The sequence below is a fragment of the Tenrec ecaudatus genome, chromosome 13, assembly GCF_050624435.1.
Source record: "Tenrec ecaudatus isolate mTenEca1 chromosome 13, mTenEca1.hap1, whole genome shotgun sequence".
NCBI lineage: Eukaryota > Metazoa > Chordata > Mammalia > Afrosoricida > Tenrecidae > Tenrec > Tenrec ecaudatus.
Window position 1 is genome coordinate 11,325,384 of NC_134542.1, and position 20,313 is coordinate 11,345,696.

Here is a 20,313-nt window from a genome sequence, read left to right on the forward strand (position 1 = left end):
TGGTGGTAGGTCTCTCAGTCTCTGCTTGCTTGTGTATTCTCTTGAGTCAACAGAGATGACTCAACAAATAACCTCATCGTCCCCGACTTCGGGGAGAGCAATAGGGGCCTGCAGGATGTGCGCCTATGGTACATGAAGGCTGAGGACTAAAAGGGTATAAGCGATGTTAGGTACGCGGGTACTGGGAACCCTGAAAGGAAGGGGGATTGGACTGATGCATTATAAAGGTCCTGCCCACTGTTCAGCACAGAGACATTCATCGACTCTAGGTCAGGACATCAGGTGTACTATTTATATATGACTTTTTTTGGTGTCTATCTATATAAGATAGGTAGGACAAGCAACCATGGAGACAGCAACAGGACTGACAGTTCCAGCAGGGGTGGAGTGACTGGGAAGGGAGGAGGCAGAGGCAGGTGAGTGCGGATCCAATAATGACAGGGACAGCGGACTAATAAGGGTTAAAAAATTGACAGTGATGAGGGTGTAGTGTTCCTGGTCGAAAAGTGTCTGAGAGGAATTACTGAGAGGTGAATAATGCTAAGCATAATTGTGGGTCAAGAGGAAAGAAAAAGAGGAAAGCCAAAAATTGATATGTAGGTATGAATATAGATATATAATTATATAAATATAGGTGTATTTGTAAATACATGTACATATATGTAAATTCAATAAAGAAGCAGATGGACTTTGGGCCTGTACTAAAATCTCACCTAAGAACTAGAAGGGTTTGTTCCAGTAATGTGGCACTGTATGATACTCACCTTCCCGGCACAATGGCTGAAGACAAAATGGGTGCATAAGCAAATGTGGTAAAGAAAGCTGATGGGGCCTGGATGTTAAATGATACATCATCTGGAGTCTTAAAGCTTTGTAGTCAAACATGTGGCCATTGAGCAGGGAAGCAACAAAGCCCACATGGGAGAGGCACACCAGCCAGTGGGATCATGAGGTGTAGATGGGATCAGGTATCAGAAGTTCAAAAACAAGCAATCAAATGGATATGAAGGAGCATGGACAAAGTGGAGACCGAAAACCCACCTGCAAGACAATTTGACAGTCCCTCACAGAGAGGTAGTATGGGGGGGGGGGGGAATGAGGAATTCAGGACATAGTAAAGCACAAATGAAACTCATAACTATCCTCTGGTTCTTTAATATTTCCTCCCCTTATTACTAAGGCTTATGTTTCACTTCATTAATACTATTAGACCTAAGTATGGTCAGGTATATAAATAAGATCATTTTATACAGGAATGTCAGGATAGATGACCCTACAGAAGCAGCAACAGGAGTAATGATTCCCTGAGGATATGGGGAGACGGGTAGGGACTGAGCACAATAATGTCTGTATAACTTCACTCAAGGGGTGTGAATGACAGAATTGTAGGTGAAAAAATGTATATATATAATAGAACATTAATAATATATAACAATAACAAGAGTTCCTGGGGGAAAGGAGGGGATACAGGGGAACGGATTTCAAAGAGTCCAAGAATAAAGAAAATGTTCTGAAACTGATTGTTGTAGCAATCGTACAATTAAGGTCGAACTATTGGAATCATGGAATGTTTTGACATCTGTAAGAGTTTCCAATAAAATGAGTAACTGAGATTTTTTAAAAAAGATATAATCCTGTAGATTGCATGCAACCTCATGAACATAACTGTCTAATCCTACCTTATTAACATCATAGAGATTAAGATGTACCACCCATAGAATAATTATATCACAAAATGGAGGGTAATTACATAAGCAGTACTGAGAATCATGGGCCGGGCATGTTGATGCATATTTGGCAGAGAACACAATTCAATCCAAAATATCCACTAAGCAGAATATAATTTAGAGATGCAAAAAACACCCTATTTTTTTATATTATTGACATCCAATAGATACCCAATACATCTGTTGGTCAGTTGTATGAATAACTAACACATGGATGAATGGGTGAATAGAAGAAAGAGCAAATCAACCTGTAGCTTTGAGGGTAAGGGTCTTCACCTAAATCAACAAGTGACGGTTTTAAGCTTTACTGGTTGTATCTCGGGCTTCGAGGTGTTGGTGGTATAGTGGAGAGTGTAGCTACCTTCCAGGAAGTTGACCCCAGTTCTGTTCCCAGCCAACACTTAAGTAGGCTGACACTTAAGGAGCCTTGGTGGTATAGTGGGCTACATATTGAACTGCTAACTGCAAGGTCAGTGGTTCGACCCCACCAAATTGTTCATGGGAGAAAGATGAAGCTATCTGTCCATACAAAATGTTAAAGTCTTGAACACCCAAAATAATAGGTCTACTCTATCCTATAAGGTTCCTATGAGTCAGAATTGATTTAATGACAGATTTGGGGGTTGGTGGGTTTCTGTAGCCAAGGCTCCGCTATCTCCTTTTTATTCTGCTTCCACCAACTTCTCTGGTCTTGGATTCACACATATGCTGTGGGAAATAAAAAGCATCTCCTCTCCAAAGAGTCAGAAGCCCCTTGTTCTGGACTTAGCACTTTATTTACTGTGAAAGCCTGAGTTATATTTCCACACTTGCACCCCTTCACTCATCATCTTGCTTTCAAGTAGTTCGAATTTCCCAGAAGTTAAGGCATGGTCTGTGTTGCCTAGTGCAAGCCCATAAGGAGGGAGACCCTTTGTGTTAGGGTGTTGGCACAGATGAACAGTATTTGTTGCAGCTAAAAAAACAGGCAGTGTTTCGCTCTGTTGTATGTAAGGGTCACCAGGAGTGCAAACAGACTCAGTAACAATAACAACCACAACATAAACACATTGCTTTTCTCTCAAATGGTGAACTGTGTGTACTCCTCTATACATTTGGTGATTTTTATTTTTTAGCAATGTGAAATCCAGGGATGTGTGATAAATGGGAGGTTTGGGTCCTGTTATTTTCAAACTTTCTCTGGTCATGTGGCTGGTTCACTCCTCTGACAATCCCTATGGACCTGGTAGGGTTTTGAGGGTTTGCTTTGTTGACATTCCTTTGAATTGGAAATGAACTAATGAAAACATTTCCCATTGTGAATCATGCCTGTCATCATCCCACTTCTTCCTACCCTCCCGATGTCAAAAACCAGCAAGGGCTGGATACCATCGATCGGATGAGGTTATATCTTGAATCCATCCCTGTGGAGATATCAAAACAAGGCATTCTCTAAAGGTGTTGCCCTTCCAGGAATCCAGTCCTCTGGTTTCCCACACTTCTTATCAGATGTGGACACCCAACAAGAGTATATGCTTGCAGCTTGAAATCTCAAAAGTAAGCCATCTTCAGCATTTGTTTAAGTTAAAATTTAAATTTGATCAAATGCAAAGCAGGGCCCAGCACCCATTTGGCCTGTTCTAGCAAAGCAAAGAACCCCAAGTTCAGCAGCTGGCTTAGTCAAACAAGATCCTCAGCCCCCTTGACTTATTTAGAACCTACTTCAAATATTTAGTTTCTCAGTTCGAAGTGTTTCGGCTGGACTGCAGTTCATTTTTGCAGCAGCGGGAGAAACTGCGCCAGGGAACTCACATCGCAGGGGCTTTATGTTTAAGGAATGCATTGCGCTGTTTTGTCTTGGTCCAACCCTGGTGGTCCTGGGGCTTCCTGCAGGGTCAGATCATCATTGCCCAGGCAGGAAGCACCATCACAGAGGCGTCGGATAAAAGGGCGGATGCGTGTAATTGTCTCCTAACCTTTTCTCTTTTACCAAACCCCATGTTTTAAGACACAGCCTTAGAGTGTGTTTAGAGATGGCTCTGTGTGTCATTTTGCTATTGGAGCCGATCCCTTACTTGTTAGTTGCTGGGTTTTTGTGTTTAATATGTCCCATGAAGTATGTAATTTCAAGGGAAGGACACACCTCAAACTGGGGACATGTGGCTATGGCGTCAAAACACCTGTAGAGAACATGTTACTGTTAAGAGACCGTCGAAGTGATTTCAATGCACAGCGACCCGTGTCACAGAGCAGAACTGCTCCATTTGGTGTGGGCTGACCACAAGGCCAGCCATTGGGACCCACTGGCCACTCCTTGGGAGAAAGGTGAAAACAGTTTGCACCCGTAAAGATGCCCAGTCTTAGAAGCCCTAGGAAATGGTTCTACACCGTCCAACAGGGTTGCTATGAGTTGTAACAGGTTCGGAGCAGTGAGTTCATGTTCTTTTGAGGGATCTCTCAGGATGGGAAATTTACAGTGCTAAGATTAGGACCCGCCGCTTGTCTGTCAGCTCGTCATTATGTGGTGGCTTGTATGTTGCTATGATGCTGGAATCTCTGTTACCATCAATGCTCAGGAAAGCAGCTGCCAAGAGATCAAATGACACATTGCATTCGGCACGTCTGCTGCACAAGACCTCTATAGAGTGTTGAAAGGCAAGGGTGTTACTTTGAGGACTAAGGTATGCTTGGTCCAAGCCATGGTATTTTCAATTGCCTCATAGGCATGCAAAGTTGGACACGAAATCAGGAAGACCGACATTAAAGAGGATATTAAAGAAGAAAAACTGATGCATTTGAATTATGATGCTGGCATAGAATACCGAACTTTCCGTAGACTGCCAAGAGGACAAACAGATCTGGAAGCAGTAAGACCAGAGTGCTCCTCTGAGACAAGGATGGTCAGACTTCATCTCACAGACTTCAGACTTGTCAGGAGAGACCATTCCCTGGAGAAGGACATCATGTTTGGTAGAAGGGCAGCGAAGAATAGAAAGGCCCTGAAGGAGATGGATTGACAGCGGCGGCAACGACTATGAGGATGGTCAGAACCGGACATCATTCCTTTCTTCTTCTTTTTCCTCTGTCGATGCTTTTATTTTTTATTTATTTTAAAAAATCATTTTACTGGGGGCTCGTACAACCCTTAACACGATCCACCCATCCATCCATTGTCTCGAGCACATTTGTACATTTGTTGCCATCATCATTCTCAACACATTTCAGTCTTCCCTTCTGCTGTGCATCGGGTCCCTGTGGGCTGCTTCGATGGCGCCGAACAACGACGACAAAAAGTTTAAGACAGTCGAGGCAAAGAGGGACCACCTGGACACTAGCTGGATAAGCCTGCAAAAAGGCTCCTGGGCTACAGAGTAGAATTCTCAAACTTTAGGACAAAAAAATGTCAGCGTGGTCTCCAGCCACCGCTAGTTGACTGGCTAACACGAAAGATGGCCGGCACACCGCAGTTACAGTGAGGGTGCAGACCTAGCCACTCACAAGAATGAGAGTGAGCCTCCCTCGCCCGGGAATAGAGAGATATAACCTTCAAAGATGGCTACTCCGTAGGCTAATGACCGCAGGGGTGAATACAAATTCCTCCCTCCCAAGGAATGTGCCTGGTGAACTTAATTACCCTCATCTGTACTGTACAGATGACTCTCGGCAGGAATGATTTTCAAACTTAGAGGTGGGGTGATTTAAAAGAAGGTTCTCAATAACAAGGCCCAAAGTACTGTGAACACCCTACCCAGATGTGGCTGCATTCAATTTAGGAAGATAACATTGGGTCAGAGGAGGGTCGGCCAGTTCCACCATGGCGACGGGCTGGGCTGTGACAAGATCGGGATGTGTTCATGTGACAGTGGAGGCTTGGCAGAAGCTGAGATCTTCCACCCTGAGCCAGCTCTACCAAGCCATCAATCTTGGTGGCTCACGCTGGGGATCAAAACACGTTGGGATAGCAAAGTGTTCTCAAAGAAATTTATTGTCCTTTCAGATCGATTGCAATAACTATCCAGATTTGGCAGAGGGAGAAGGGCTGTGTGTTCTCTTGAGGCTGTTAGCTCATGAATAGAAAAGTGGATTGGAAAATATAAGCTAAGCCAGGGTTGTTCGGAGAGGTTGGGAAATAAGAGCTTTGGAGAAAAGGGTGAGTTCCCGTTCTTTTAGGTGCAGGACAATATGGCCCATTAAGACAAGTCCGGGGTTTAGATTTCAAAAAGAGAATAGGAAAGATCTGCTTTGAGTACTCATGATAAGTACTTCGGGAGGATTGCATTGATCAGGAATACTTACTGTGTCGCCATCTAATAAGAAGTTCGTGGAGGGCTTGCTTTAATGAATAGATAATTAGCACTTGAATTATTCATACATGGATGGATAATATCCCAAAATTTTCTTCTTCCTCTAAACCTATCAAATAAAGCTATGATATGAACAACGAAATTCTAATCTATTCTTCATTTTTTCTCTCCACCTGTCCAGTCCCTCTGCCTCCTCTGTCTCATATTTTGTCTCACTCTCTCGCTCACCTAATGAATGTTTGTTGGACACTTTGTGTCAGGAAATATGCTAAGTGCTGGCTTAGAAAGGACTATCAGGACCTACTGTACACAGTTGACTTGGCCTTGAGTGGGAGGGAGAATCACCCACAGCCATGAGCTCTTTACAGCATGGGAAGTGTCCTGGCACACATGCATCATAGGCATCAGCAGAGAGGTGCCGTTTGTATGCTCAGTCATACACACTGGGGGTGTCGCTATTTCAGAGCTGAGGGCCATGCTCCTACGCTGGGTTCTTTACATCGGCATTATCCCACTGATGCCACCACCTGTTTTCTGAAGTCAACAGTAGCTGACTGGCCCCAAGGTGTGCTCAATCTTGGATGAGAAAGAACAACTTCTGAATAGAAGACTCAATGATGAAGTACAGAGGCTCACTGCCTTCTCCAGGGTCTGGTGAGAAGATGTGTTCCCCAAATTAACGAGTCAGAAAGATACGTAGGGCCTCACTCATGAGAGATGCTCTGTGAATCACCAGTACCTGCCTGCCTTCTCCCTCCTCTGCTCAGTCCTCATTCTCAATTTTCTCCTGGACATGTAGGTCATGCTTACTTGAAAGGAGATGCCTGGTTAAGATTTATTTGGAAAAATTAAACTCCGCTCAGTATATTGAAGGAACATTGTATGAACCCATTTCCCACTGGAAGTACTCAGTGACAACCACAGAAGTGTAGCCAGGCTGGTAGACATCCTTTCAGAGATGTCTGATAGAAGCTTCTGAATGACCATACTGGAGTCAGTGGGATAATGGTTCATGAGAGCAGTGTTTTCGGCGGTCATCCTAAGATAATTTAGCTTCTGTGAAAGGGTATCGTCGTGGAGAAGAGCTGCAGCCAAACTTGACCCGCAGCTTGTCCTTGAGTAACACCAAACCCAGTGCTATCCAGCTGATTCCCACTCATCATGACAAAACCAGAGCCTGCTTAGACATGAATGAATCTAACAATCAGTAGGGTGTGTGCTGTCCAGAAAGTGATGGTGCAGAGGTTAAAGCACTTGGCTGCTAACTAAAAAGACAGTAGCTCAAACTCCATGAGTGAGAGCAATCGTTCCTGGAAGGATTTATAGCTATTTAAAAAAAATTAAATCATTTTATTGGGGCTCTTACAGCTCTTATCATAATCCATGCATACATCCATTGCGTCACACACATTTGTACATATGTTGCCATCGTCATTTTCAAACCATTTTCTTTCTACTTAAGCCCTTGGTATCAGCTCATTTAACCCCTCCTCTTCCTTCCCTCCCTCCCTAATAAACCCTTGATAATTTAGAAATTATTATTTTTACCATGTCTTACAACAACCGCTGTCCCCCTTCACCCATTTTTCTGTTGTTCATCCCCCGGGAGGGGGTTATAGATCAATCATTATGATTGGTTCCTCTTCCACTTTCCCTTTCTCCTCCTGGTATCGCTACTCTCATTTTGGTCTCAAGGGGTTTATCTGTCCTGTATTCCCTGTGTTGTGAGCTGTTATCTGTACCAGTGTACATGCTCTGGTCTAGCCAGATTTTTAAGGTAGAATTGGGGTCATGATAGTGGGGGGAGAAAGCATTAAAGAACTAGAGGAAAGTTGCAGGTTTCATCAGTGATATACTGCACCTTGACTGGCATGGCTCTTCCTTAGGACACTATTGTAAGGGGATTTCCAATTGTCTACAGATGGGCTTTGGACCTTCACTCTTCCCTCCTCCTTATAATTTTTGTTCTGGGTCTTTGATGTCTGATACCTGATCCCATTGATACTGCGTGATCACACAGGCTGGTGTGCTTCTCCCATGTAAGCTTGGTTGCTTCTCAACTAGATGGCCACTTGTTTGTCTTCAAGCCTTTAAGACACCAGATGCTATATCTTTTGATAGCTGGGAACCATCAGCTTTCTGCACCACATTTGCTTATGCACCCACTTTGTCTTCAGCGAAGACAACATGTTCTTGCATTGAGGGAGTAATTGAGTAGAGGCCCAATGTCCATATGCTAACTTAATACCTAACATATAAATATATGTACATAGATCGATTTCCCTGTTGTTATATATAAATATATTTACATATGTATATGCCTGTATTTAGACCACCATAAATGTCCTTTGCCTCTTAGTTCTTTCCTCTATTTCCTTTTACTTTCCTCTGTCCCATTATCATGTTTTACTTTCTTATGGGTTTCAGTAATTCCTCTCAGTGACACTGCACTTGATCAAACCCTATCAGGCATCCTACACCCACCTCACCATTGATTTTAGATCACTTGTTGTTCCCTTGTCCCTGGGTTTGTTGCACCCCACTTCCTTTTCCCCACCTCCCCTTTTCCTGTGTTCCCCAGAACCATCAGTCCCATAGTTTTCTCCTCCAGATTGTTTATCCCACCTATCTTATCTAGATGAAAAAGCACAAAAACAAAACAGCAACCACAACAAAACAAAAGCCTATAAATAGCTCCAGGTCTGTTTGTTGACCTTTAGGACTGTCTCCCTGTCCAGCCTGATGGGGCTGCTATGCCCTGGCCCCAAAGTCTATTTTTTGGTATTTTGGTATTCCTTGGAGACTTCATTGCTTTGCTCCCCTTGCTGCTCTGTTGCATGCCCTTAATGTTTCCCCCTGGGGTGGTAGAGTCAGATTGGGCACAATTCTCACACCATGTTTCCAGTGTTGTCCCCATAAAGTATGGGTCACTGAGGAAGGCTGTGTCTCATGGTGGGACTGGCCCTGTAGTCTTCTCTGTGCATTGGCTTCTCTGAGCAGGAATATTGTTCTTGGAGCTTGATGGGCCAGGATGTGCTGCACTCTCTCAGATTTATAGCTTTGGAAAGCCTAGGGGGCAGTTCTACTCTGCCTTTATGGTCACTGTGAGTAAGGATGGACTCGTTGACAATGAATTTGCCTCACTTGACACTGTCTTTCTACATATACTTGATCCATAATGAAGAAATGGAAAGCATCTGTAGTCCTGGTGCCATAGGAAATCCTTGAGCCTGGAAGCCAAGAGTCTGAATCCTCTACCATCCAGTATCTTTCTTCACCTGCAATGATTTTATTGCCATAAAACAGATAATTTCCTATACCAAGATTCAGTCATTTTGAATCCTATCCAGTAAGAGAATTAGATAATATTTGTTATAAGGTCACAAACTAATGTAATACCTTAAAATAAAGAAGCATGCATGGGGGTAACTCCCCCAAACCCCAAGGGAAAAAAAAGCTCCATTGGGTGGAGCTATTGTAGAAAACATGTTTCCCCATTTGCTGAGCATATAGTACTTGGCTCTGAGTTAGTGCACCCAGTGGTATCCCTGGAAGGTTCTTTCTGATCACAGTGCATTTTTTCTTGAAAGCAGTTTCACTTGAACCTCATTTTTTTGTGATGGCTGATTTAAGAAAACAGAGAACGGTGTGCGGCTGTGAAATTTTGTTTCCTGCTTGGGAAAAAATGCCACAGAAACTGTTGTGCTGTTGAACACAACTTACAAGGACAGGGCTATGAGAAAAACTCAAGTGTAAGAATAGTTTGCTCATTTCAAAAAAAGGTGAGACGTCGATTGATGACAAACCTTCTTATCAACCTACATCAACTTTCCGCATGGACACAAATGCTGACTTGTAGTGCATTTGGAGTTTATTCCACCAGGTCAGACTATTCATCAAGCTTTCTATTTAGAGGTTCTGAAAAGATAGCATAACAGTGTGACAAAAAATGTCTGATTGTGGTGGACAGGGGACTGGCTTTGCCACTATGACAATGCATCTGTTCGCACAGCCATCTCAATGTGCCAGTTTTGGGTAGGGGGAGAAAAACTTGCACACCTTATTCACGTGACCTTGCTCTTGCCTCATACACCTTGCCTCACACACCTTATTCAAATGACCTTGCTCCATGCACCTTCTTTTGGTTTCCGTGAATGAAGAGGGACATTAAAGAACAGCGATTTGACACTGCAGAATTGCGCCTGGTCTGATACCTCCCCCCCCCCCCCGCCCGCCCTTCCCCAGAGTGAAATATGAAGGGAGCGCTGCAGAGCAACAAGGGGAGCAAAACACTGAAGTACCCGAGAAATCCCCCAAACAGACCTCAGCATTGGTGGGCAGGGCATGGCACTTCACCAGTTCAGATTGGGAAAAAAAAAAAAAAAGAGGAACTGATACCAAGGGCTCAAACAGAAAGAAAATAATTTGAAAATGATGAAGGCAACATATGTACAAAGGTGCTTGATACAATTGATGTATGGATTGATTGTTTAAGAGCCCCCAATAAAGTGATTGATTTTTTTTAAAAAAAAAGGGGAGGTGCTGTCAGCCATCCAAACAGATGAGTTTGAAAAATGTTTCCAAGAATGGAATTGCAGATTTTACAAATGTATTAAGTGTAATGGAGAGTGCTTTGAAGGTGATAAGGTTGTTTTGTAGAAAAATTTAAATGCATCGCTCCAAAGGAAAAAAAAATTCCAGCTTTTTTGCTGGGGGGGGGGGAGTTCCCCCTAGTATATGTTAAGGTGTCTTGACAGAGAACTTCCTTCCAGTGAATGTGTTAAATAACCTTGCCTTGGCCTCCAGCTCTGATCACAAGGGATGTCCAGAACTCAAGGTCTGTCCATCTTTCCCAACAGTGCACGCTCTGCTGGGTGGGGGTGCCCGAGGTGCCCTTTCTCATTTGGGTCACCTGCTTGTGATGCCTTTCAGGTTCCTTGGGATCTCCTGGCTTGAACGGCTTGCATGGTTTAAAAGGCCAGAAAGGAACTAAAGGTGCTTCAGGTAAGGTATCAACATTTGGGGGCCTTTCTCTAGTGAAACAGAAGTAGACTCTCTGCCTGATTTTTCTGCACGTCCTGACACTAGTGGAGCTTTTAAGAAACTGGCTTATATTAGAGGCATGATATTACAGCTGTTTTCAGTGCTGAAGAGATAGAAAAAGGACATTTGAGAGTGAGAGCTATTTAAAAGGTTGGTTAACAGTGCTGTTCACTGGTATTCCTTGGGAGTCTGTCTCTACTAAAACTAATGAGTACTTGTTTAAGGTGGGGGGACAGATTTCAAATTGTCACAAATAACAATATATATAGGAGTGGAGGTTCTTGATTTTTGAGTGTGTGCATTTGAGCAGGTGTGCAGAGTGCTGTCAGTGTAATCATGCCAAGTAAAACAATGTGGGTCTAATTAGTACATTTAGCTAAAATGAATTGCATGGCCCAGTTGTTATTTTTGCTGTCACAAATAGGCTAATCCTCAACAGTGTTGCATTTTGGCTTTTCCATTTATTTTAGAACAGTGTACATTTGTTGCAGAACTTGCTCAGAAAGCTAGCTTCTGGTCAGACAAGGTAGCTAGCAACAGAGAGGTAGGTTGGAGGGACTATGGGGGACAAGGTAGAATTGGTTTAGTAAGTTGGAATATATTGTTGACTGGGAACAAAATCTTTATATCTTTTGGAAGAGGAAGAAATCATTTAGGCCACTTAGGATTCATTTTAAGGAACTCCGCTAGCACTGCAGCCTAGACGTCGAACTGCTAGCCACAAGGTCAGCAGTTCAAATCTACCAGCTGCTCTGAGGAGAAGTCTGCTCTGTAAAGATTTATAGTCTTGGAAACCCTGCAGAAGGTCACTAGGAGCCACAATAGAGTTGTAAGTGCCCTAACTTATTTCTGCCTCTCCCAAACGGTATAAAGATTTTGTATCCGGTCAACAAAAGGCTTCAAATTACTGACCCAATTCCACCAACAACCCCAACACACACACACACACACACACACACACACACAGTCACTCCAGTCTACCTCTGGCAAGGGTTTGGGATTGAGTATTCCCCTAGTGGCTTGCCTAATAGTCTGATAAAAGGTGTACCCCTCCAAGAAACCAGTGATGTCCGCTCTTCTTGATATGAAGTACCATAATATAAATACGACAGTAGGGTAGGTTCCACCTTGAATTTCAGAGGAGCTGGTTCATCACCCATTATTGTCGTATGTTCCTCACTCTCCCTCTCTGGTATTGCATCCATTGCCGGGTTGAAAGGTTGGTACTGTCACCTAGGCCGTTGAGAAATGACCATAAAAGAAAGCAACACTGTGGTTGGCCAGCTGACCACTTACAATGAGCCATACGAGACTCGGCTGTGACCCGGGAGTATTACAAAGCTATGCAGGCCACCATTGCAGTGATGAGCTAGCTGCTTATGTGCCACCCTTCTGTTGGAAAGTAGATCATTACTTCCCAGCCTCCATACAGGGACAAAAGGATCCCTGGTAGCATCGTGGTTATGAGTCGGGCTGTGATACTCATAGTCAGCAGTTCAAAACCACCAGCAGCTCCATGGGAGAAAGACTGGGCTTTCTACTCCTGTCAATGGTTACAGGCTCAGAAACCCCCAGGGGGACAGCATGGACTCAATGGAGGTGAGTTTGGTTTTATACAGGGACAGAGAGAAGACAGGGCCTTCATGGTATTTTCTCTTAAGGTTTGCATGAAATGGGCCCGCCAGGTCCCATGGGAATGCCTGGACTGAAAGGAGAGACAGGGGACCCTGGGAGTCCTGGAATTTCTCCTCCAGGCCTTTTTGGAGAAAAAGGTCCTCCTGGCCCTCCAGGTAAGAGTCAGTATGCTTTGACCCTATCTCTGTAAGCTAATCAAAAGCTTCCAGTTGCCATGAGGCTAATGTGTGAACATGCCCCTCCTCAGGGAGACCAGGGCCCCCTGGTTCTGCGGGTTCCCCAGGAAGAGCTCCTAAAGGTGACATTCCTGAACCGGGTCCACCTGGAGAGCCGGGCCCTCCAGGTCCTGATGGCCCAAGAGGTAAGAGGACTCATAGCAAGGGATGGCAACGCTCCTGCTGTGAGTTCAATGCCACCACCCATACCAGCCCACGGAGGGGCAGAGAGAGGCAGAAAAGAAGTGATTCAGTAGCCCAATCAATTTGACCAAAGGAAAAGGGATGCCCAGCGTGCAGTGGGGGTGTGGTGGGCTCTCGGGACCACTTCCAGAGGAGACCCCCCCACCCTCCTCCCTTTTCTATCTCAACTCTCTTCGGCCCCTCTCTATGGATACTTGGCAAGAATTTCTCATCGGCAGCTTGCTGCTGACCACGAGGACCTGACAGTGGCCAGCAGAAGGAACTCTCACTCTACGGCTCCTCTCTAGCTGTTGCCACATCAGCCACTGCAGCCCACTGGAGCCAAGGAGCAGACCTGCCCAAAGACAGGAGGGCGTGTCTCTTCTTGGGTCGCCAGCCAGCAAGCGACGCAGCTCGCTCCTCTCATCACCTCACAGAGATGAACTCTGGCAGGCAAAGGTTTTGGAAGAAACCTCCACGTTAGTGAAGCAGGGCTGGGGGAGAGACGCCCCAGTGCAGTGCCTTGCCGCACGCAGCCACGATCATGGGAACGCAGTGTTGCACTTTTTCACAAGGATATAGACCTGCTGCCTTTGACTCTTCGGCATTTTCATAAGGGTGGGATAAACTATTATATAATTCTGTTTTAAACTGAGAAAAAGAAGCACTCTGAAATGGGTTAGGATGCATAGACTGAATAGAAATTAAAGTGTGCCCCAACTCATTCCTTCATGTGGATACTTGACTTCAAATTGGATTATCAGTTTATCAGGGTGCAAATTTCCCCCAATATCCATTTTTCCTCAAAAGCCTCTTACCTCCCCACTCTACTATTAGGTCTCACCTCCTCCTTTTTCTCACTCCCTCTCCCTCTTTTTTGGCTCTCTCTAAGATAATTTGCTTGGCAGATATAATTTAATTGTTCTATCATGTTAGAAATATTTGTGCAGTTATTGCCACATCAATTTCAGGACATTATCTTCTCATATTCTTTGGTAGCCCTCCCTTCCCCCTCCTCCCCTCCCTGGATCTAGCCTATTACTATCTCTACAGATCCACATATCCTGGGTGTCTGGTGTAGAAAACCAGACAAAACCAAACAAGCAAACAAAAATATGCCTAGACGAAACATAGACAAATCTCAATCAAAGAGAAAATAGAAAGTCTTGAAAAACAGAAAACATTTAAAATTGGGTCCAAACGGAGATCGCATGATAGGGTGTTACATTTTAAACTGACCACGTCTGTCCTAATCGACCTGACAATGCGCTCTGCCCGATTAACAAAGCTATTCCCACCCCTAGACTAAGATCAGAGGGAACTCACTGGATAGTTAATCCATGTGGGGACCCTGCACATGGATTTTGGTCTTCCACTGTCATCCAGAGCCTTCTGCAAACCTCCTTCTCTTTTTATTTTGCATTCTTCCAATCTACCTACCTATGTATCCACACATGTACATATATACACATACCTAATTTTTCATGACCTTCTGTTTCCAATGTATGCCCAAACTCTATAAAGTCTCTTCATATACACATGTATCTATTTAGTATTAAAGGGTGGGAGTTGATGGAATGCAAATGAAAAGTCACGAGCTCACACGGGTAGTCCCCCACCTTTTGAAAGTTTGCTTTAAATCCCTTCGATGATACAAGAGACTGACCTTAGGGCTTGCTTTCCTAACGGAGGGAAACCCCGAGAGGATTTTCACGTTCATGGGGAAGACGGGGAAAGCAGTCCCCGTGCTCGGTGTCTGTTGTGCAGCAGCGTGCCACTGAACGGAAGAGGCCCTGGGCCCCCCGAGAGGTGCGGGTGGCCTCGCCAAGCTCCTTCCTCGGGATCATATTGAAGCATCGCTGATGTTACCACCCATCAGTGTTATTCCTGCGAGTTTAGGCTCTCTGAGCTAGCTAGTGTGACTGGGGAGGGTGTGAGAAGGGTCAACGTGTTAGCGTATTTTTCCCATTTGCATGAACGGTAGTCGCTGCTTGGTTCGAGGCCATTTAAGTTTACAGAAGGTGTCTTAGGAACACTCCGCTCTCAGACGGTGGCGGCAACCTGCAACCCCAAAAGGGGTGGCCATGAACGGAAGCCAGCCTTGGCTTAGGCTCACTCTAACCATTGCTCTCGCCATCAACACCCTTTCTCAATGAGATCCATCCTCTCCTCGCTTCTGAGTGTGTTGATTTAGTCTCTTCCTGCTGGCTACCCCGTGCTCGTTAGCCACTAAGTTCCTTGTCTTAAGAAGCTGACTGGCAACTGCGTCCAAACTCACCTTTGACTAAATTAAGAACTCTTTTGCCTCCTCCCTCTGCTCAGGTGCTCCGGGACGCCCCGGACCCCCTGGGAGTGCTGACCTCCTGAGAGGAGAGCCTGGTGACTGTGGCCTGCCAGGACCACCGGGTCCCCCAGGGCCCCCGGGCCCTCGAGGATGCAACGGTTCCCCAGGGTGTGATGGAAGTTCTGGCCAGAAAGGTATGACTAGGAGGCTCTCCGTGGGCGTGCCTGAGCACGTCACCATTGTGCCCGCGATGGGCTGGGGACTATTCCAGATGCAGTGTTTAGTTCCCATAGAGGCAGTCTCTCCTCTCTGAATTGTCCTTCTGCTCCCGGAGTCCTAAGTGTGGGTAAAAGTTGGACAATCCAGAGAAGAGCCCTGGGTTCGTTGCTAGACCCAAATCATGGAACAACAGGAATTCAAGCATAACTCTGAACGTATTGCTGTTAGGGTTCCAGGTCGTACATAGTTGAAGTGCATTTAGACATGTCTCGATGATCAGTGGCTGGCTGCGGACAAGTTCTCTCAATAAGACGCTTGCCTTAGTCTCGTTGGGACAAAAGGTTTGATCCAAACAGCTTCAGACCAAAGGTTTGATCCAAACAGCTGCTTCCTGAGGGATCTGCTGGGCCAGTTGAATTCTAAACTGAGCGGTCAGCTCAGAAGGTCATGGTGACAGTTTGATGAGCTCTTAACGAGGTAGGCTTGAGAGTCTCTCCAAGGAGACAGTATGATAGTGGGGACCTTTAGGAACAAGTTTGCAGAAAACTGAAAACGACATTGGCGGCTGAGGACGGAACTCAGAAACTGAGGAAAAGATGGGTATAAACTCCAGACCGGGGAAGAGGATGCCGTGTCTAAAAGGTCACAGCTTTGAGAAGTCTATGGAGCAGTTCCACTCTGCACACATGGGCCTGTGTGAACTGACCGAGACTTAATGTCGATGAATGCTAATAACCACTCCATCCCGGAGGCACCCAATACATGCGTGTGAAATCCTTCCTTATATCCCCTTTAGTTTCCATCTGGGCCTGTGAGTGTCTCCTGGAAAAGTTCGGGATTGCAAGGCTCTTCATTTGGATTTTAGTTCGTGTTGACCATGGATCCACCATCCTTAGTCCTTATGATTGGTCTTGGTGTTTCCTCCACAGAGGCAGCTCTCCTGCTGCTATAAAAATCAAGCCAGAAACCACTTCCTTGGGGCTCACCAGCTTTCGAGGGGAAACGAAGACAAATCTCCCCTCTGGGTCTGACTTTGCCCTGCGGATTTGTTGAGACGAATCTCTCAACCCAGCCAACAGAACTGGTCATTGTCTCTCTGTTGCTTCAGGCCAACGCTCTCATTTGTGCCCATTCCTTTTAGGACCAATGGGCTTTCCGGGTCAGCAGGGGCCTCCTGGATTCCCTGGAATGCCTGGAGAAAAGGGTTTTCCTGGACCTCCAGGCCACCAAGGGCCCCTTGGCCCTCCAGGTAAGCCCCTTAGATTCAGTTTTCTCCTGTGAGCAAACTGTGTGTGGCATATGGCGTAAACATTGTCTCCGTTGGTCATCTTTCACTAAGCAGTGATGACCAGCTCCTTTCTGAATTCCCCACAGATAGATAACTTGTGCTGAGCTACAAAGTGCCATCTGTGGCCAACAGATAGCCTAATCAGCACCACAAGCAAATCTTGAAAATTAAGATCTGAGTTTGCATATGATATTTCTAACATCGATTAATAGGCGTTCTCTCAAGTAAGAAGCAAAGAATGATGTGACTGTTGTCTGGGAGGGTTGGATGGCTGGTGCAGATCCACGAATTTCCATGGATTTTTTTCCTAGATGTTTTATTGAACATTTTCAATAAAGGGCCTCAGTTCCCCCGAAGGTCAATGGCTTTTCCATTTAAATTGTAGAGATAGCTATGTGTTTGTCTGTTGTTGTTTTTTTTTTTTCCCATTAGAGGGTCAATAGAAGCCAAGACAGTTTGGGGAAAGCCAGGACAGAAGGGCCAATAGAACTGTCTATCTGAGATTGACAGAAGTAATGTCTTCCAAGGTCTTAATTCAATGTCATCATGGTGACGAGATACCAGCTCAGGGTACTCTACAGTCTCCTCAGTTAGCACTCCCAAGCAAAGAATGAGTTAACTTGCTGTTTCAAGATGGGCGATCAGGGACTTAGAGTATGATTCATTTTGTATTTCCTTTCTATGCATAGCCTATAAAACTCACCAGATTAACATGAGGTTTTCAAAAGCCTTCAAATGGACATAATTTTGGTGTACATTAATTTGTGACATTTTTGCTGCAAGATATCAACCAAAATTTCATATGGCTCAAGAGAATTGAATCCTAAATCTGTCTCGCTCTGAAACCACCATTACTAAGTTGTAGCGCTGGCTGTCAGTGGCATTGCCGTGAACGTCCTGTGTAAAGAAGACCCCGTCCGCTGGCTTGTCCTTGGTGGTGTCCTAAGTAGTCTGTCCTCCAACGATCCATTTCACTTCTGTCCTAATTCACAAATGCAACATCTCTCTCCATCCCATGAAAATCACCGCGTGGCCTGCGATTTTGGCTTTGGATCCCGCCAGGCCCCAGAGGTAAGCATGACAATCCAATGGACCATTGCCCCTACAAGTGGCTTCCAGTCCTTGTTGCCCCCCTGTATTGGTGAGTTAGACGTTTTTACCTTTTTAGAAAGAGTCTTTCTCCTCCTGTGTTAGGGTGTCATGCTCTGTTTCCTGGTTGCAAGCGTAATCGCCTCGAGTTGGAGCATCCAGGTTCTGAGCCTCATTGGAGCTCACGGGGAAGTTGGCGGGGCTCCGTTCACAGAACTTCAGTGCAGGCACTCACTAGAGCGCTGCCCAGCCTACCCAGGCGGGTTCCTTTGGCGAATTCTATAGTCGAGACACACAGAACTCCCCTGAAACGAGTATTGTCGGCAACACCCAAAAAGCCAGCCAGCCTTGAACCCCGAGGGGCCAAGATGTCAACACCACACAATCGATTTGTAAGGATGATCCTTATCACGCAGACTCCAAAGAAACTGCCAGCCTTCTTTTCATCTGGCCTTTCCTTTTTTAGGGTTATTTTGTGGGGGGGCTCTTACCGCTCTTATCACAATCCATACATTGTCCACTGTGCCAGACAATCTGTGCATATGTTGTCGTCATCTTTTTCAAAACATTTTCGTTTTGCTTGAGCCCTGGGTAGCTCAGTTGGCCTTTACTTAATCCTCTGTTATGAAACAGCAGCCGATTGGTTTGTATCAGCGTTTTCCAAGCGAATAGAGAGGAACCTTTCATAACAAAGGAAAGTAAAACAAAAATTGGGAGTGCCTGAGTTGCTTCTTACCAAACCTAAACCAAACTCACTGCGGCTGCGTTGATTGTGACTCACAGAGATCCTCCCTCTCGCACGGAGCAGAACCCCACTGCGGTTTTCCCAGGCTGTAGATCTTCACCGGAGCAGAGAGCCTCACCTTTGTCCCACGAAGCAGCTAGTGGGTTTGAACTGTGTACCTTGCGGTTAGCAGCCAACCTGTAGCCTACTGTGCCATCTCACTAGGCATGTGATTAAGCTGGAGGAAAATCCCCCTGGACTTAGACCCTCCTGGATGCCTAGGATCCAAGCCTCCCCGTTGCCTTTCAGCTTCTGGTTTAAGAAGAAAGAGAGAAAAGCCAAATCCGATTTTTTTAAGCTGCTAAATTCATTGCTTGAGTTGAAAAATTAATATTGGCTATTGAGTGAGTTCTTATGTCAATCCTGCTAGTATGTCTGTGACAATGTGCATTAAACTCTTTTGAAGATCCCATCAAAAGCTGAAATATGAGTCTGAAGCCCCAAACCACACGCCTCCTCTCCTTCTCTTCCCCACATTCCCCTCCTCCACCACTCTGTCCTAAAAGGCCCGGATCATTTCAGGGAAAGCCGGAAATGTTCCCACACGCAATTTGCTCAAATCAACCACAGGGTACAGCCAACTTTTACGTGACAGGCGGCCCTGTGCTGCCTGTGGTTTCATGCTTCATTTCACAAGAGGTTACATTCCAAGTAGCTTGCAGAATCCAGGGCCACTTTGCACTGCCGCAGGAAGGAGTACAGGGTCAGACTCAAATTGGGTCACCATGGTTCCATTTTCCTAGCACTTTTCTTGCTGCTTGATCTTGAGACCATTTTGCACATTTGAATCTTAAGACAACTGTAATCAATCAAACGGTGTTTTAAGAAAATCCATTACATTTCCTACACTCCATATCATAGACATGAGGGAGGCTCGAGGCAATGTGTTGGTCAGGGAAAATTGTTTGGCTCCAGACCATCCTGGGTTTTAATCTGGATTCTGATGTCTATGTCCCGGACTTATCAGAGCCCCGTTTTCCTTCTCTGTAACATTCTAGGAGCACTAGCATGTATGCAGGCTTGTTGGATAGATCTTGCTGTAAAGGACACCACATGCATTTATTTCACAATTGATGTCTGCCATTAAGCTGGGCCCCAGACTGGTGATTTAACCCAAGTGTGACAGAATCAAAGTGTTTCACAGGGGCTTCTTGGCTGTGTTATTTATTTTTATTTTTCAGTTTTAACAGCATACACCATTCACTTATACAATTCAACGGTCCAATTATATTTAAACAAGTGATACAATCTTCACCACAATCAATTTCAGAACATGTTCTTCTTTCTTTTACTCATTAGCTCCCTATTTCCCCCCAACCATAACCCTATGTCATAACAACACTCTTGATTCAGGTACTGTCTCTATAGATTTACCTATCCTCGATTTTATATAAAGGAAAATGTGCAAAACAATAAAAACAACAACAAGAAAAACCCTTCAATCCAAAAGAAAGCCGAAAACAGTTAAAAGCAGAACAAATTTAAAATGAATCAAAAGGGAGAAGGAATGATAGGGTGTTAAACTCAGTCATTTACCTATTCAACATCTGTTTTCTGGGAGCA

At 45.0% G+C, this 20,313-nt stretch overlaps 1 protein-coding gene across 1 annotated transcript in view; it reads left to right on the plus strand.

Moving 5' to 3' along the window:
- Positions 1-20,313, plus strand: part of COL4A4 (collagen type IV alpha 4 chain) — a 131,141-nt gene that overhangs the window by 98,983 nt on the left and 11,845 nt on the right. The window contains exons 37-42 of the mRNA XM_075530204.1: positions 10,943-11,014; positions 12,715-12,843; positions 12,936-13,049; positions 15,409-15,564; positions 16,731-16,838; positions 17,940-17,948. Of these exons, the coding sequence (XP_075386319.1) occupies positions 10,943-11,014; positions 12,715-12,843; positions 12,936-13,049; positions 15,409-15,564; positions 16,731-16,838; positions 17,940-17,948 (588 nt within the window). The remainder of the gene's footprint in view (positions 1-10,942; positions 11,015-12,714; positions 12,844-12,935; positions 13,050-15,408; positions 15,565-16,730; positions 16,839-17,939; positions 17,949-20,313) is intronic.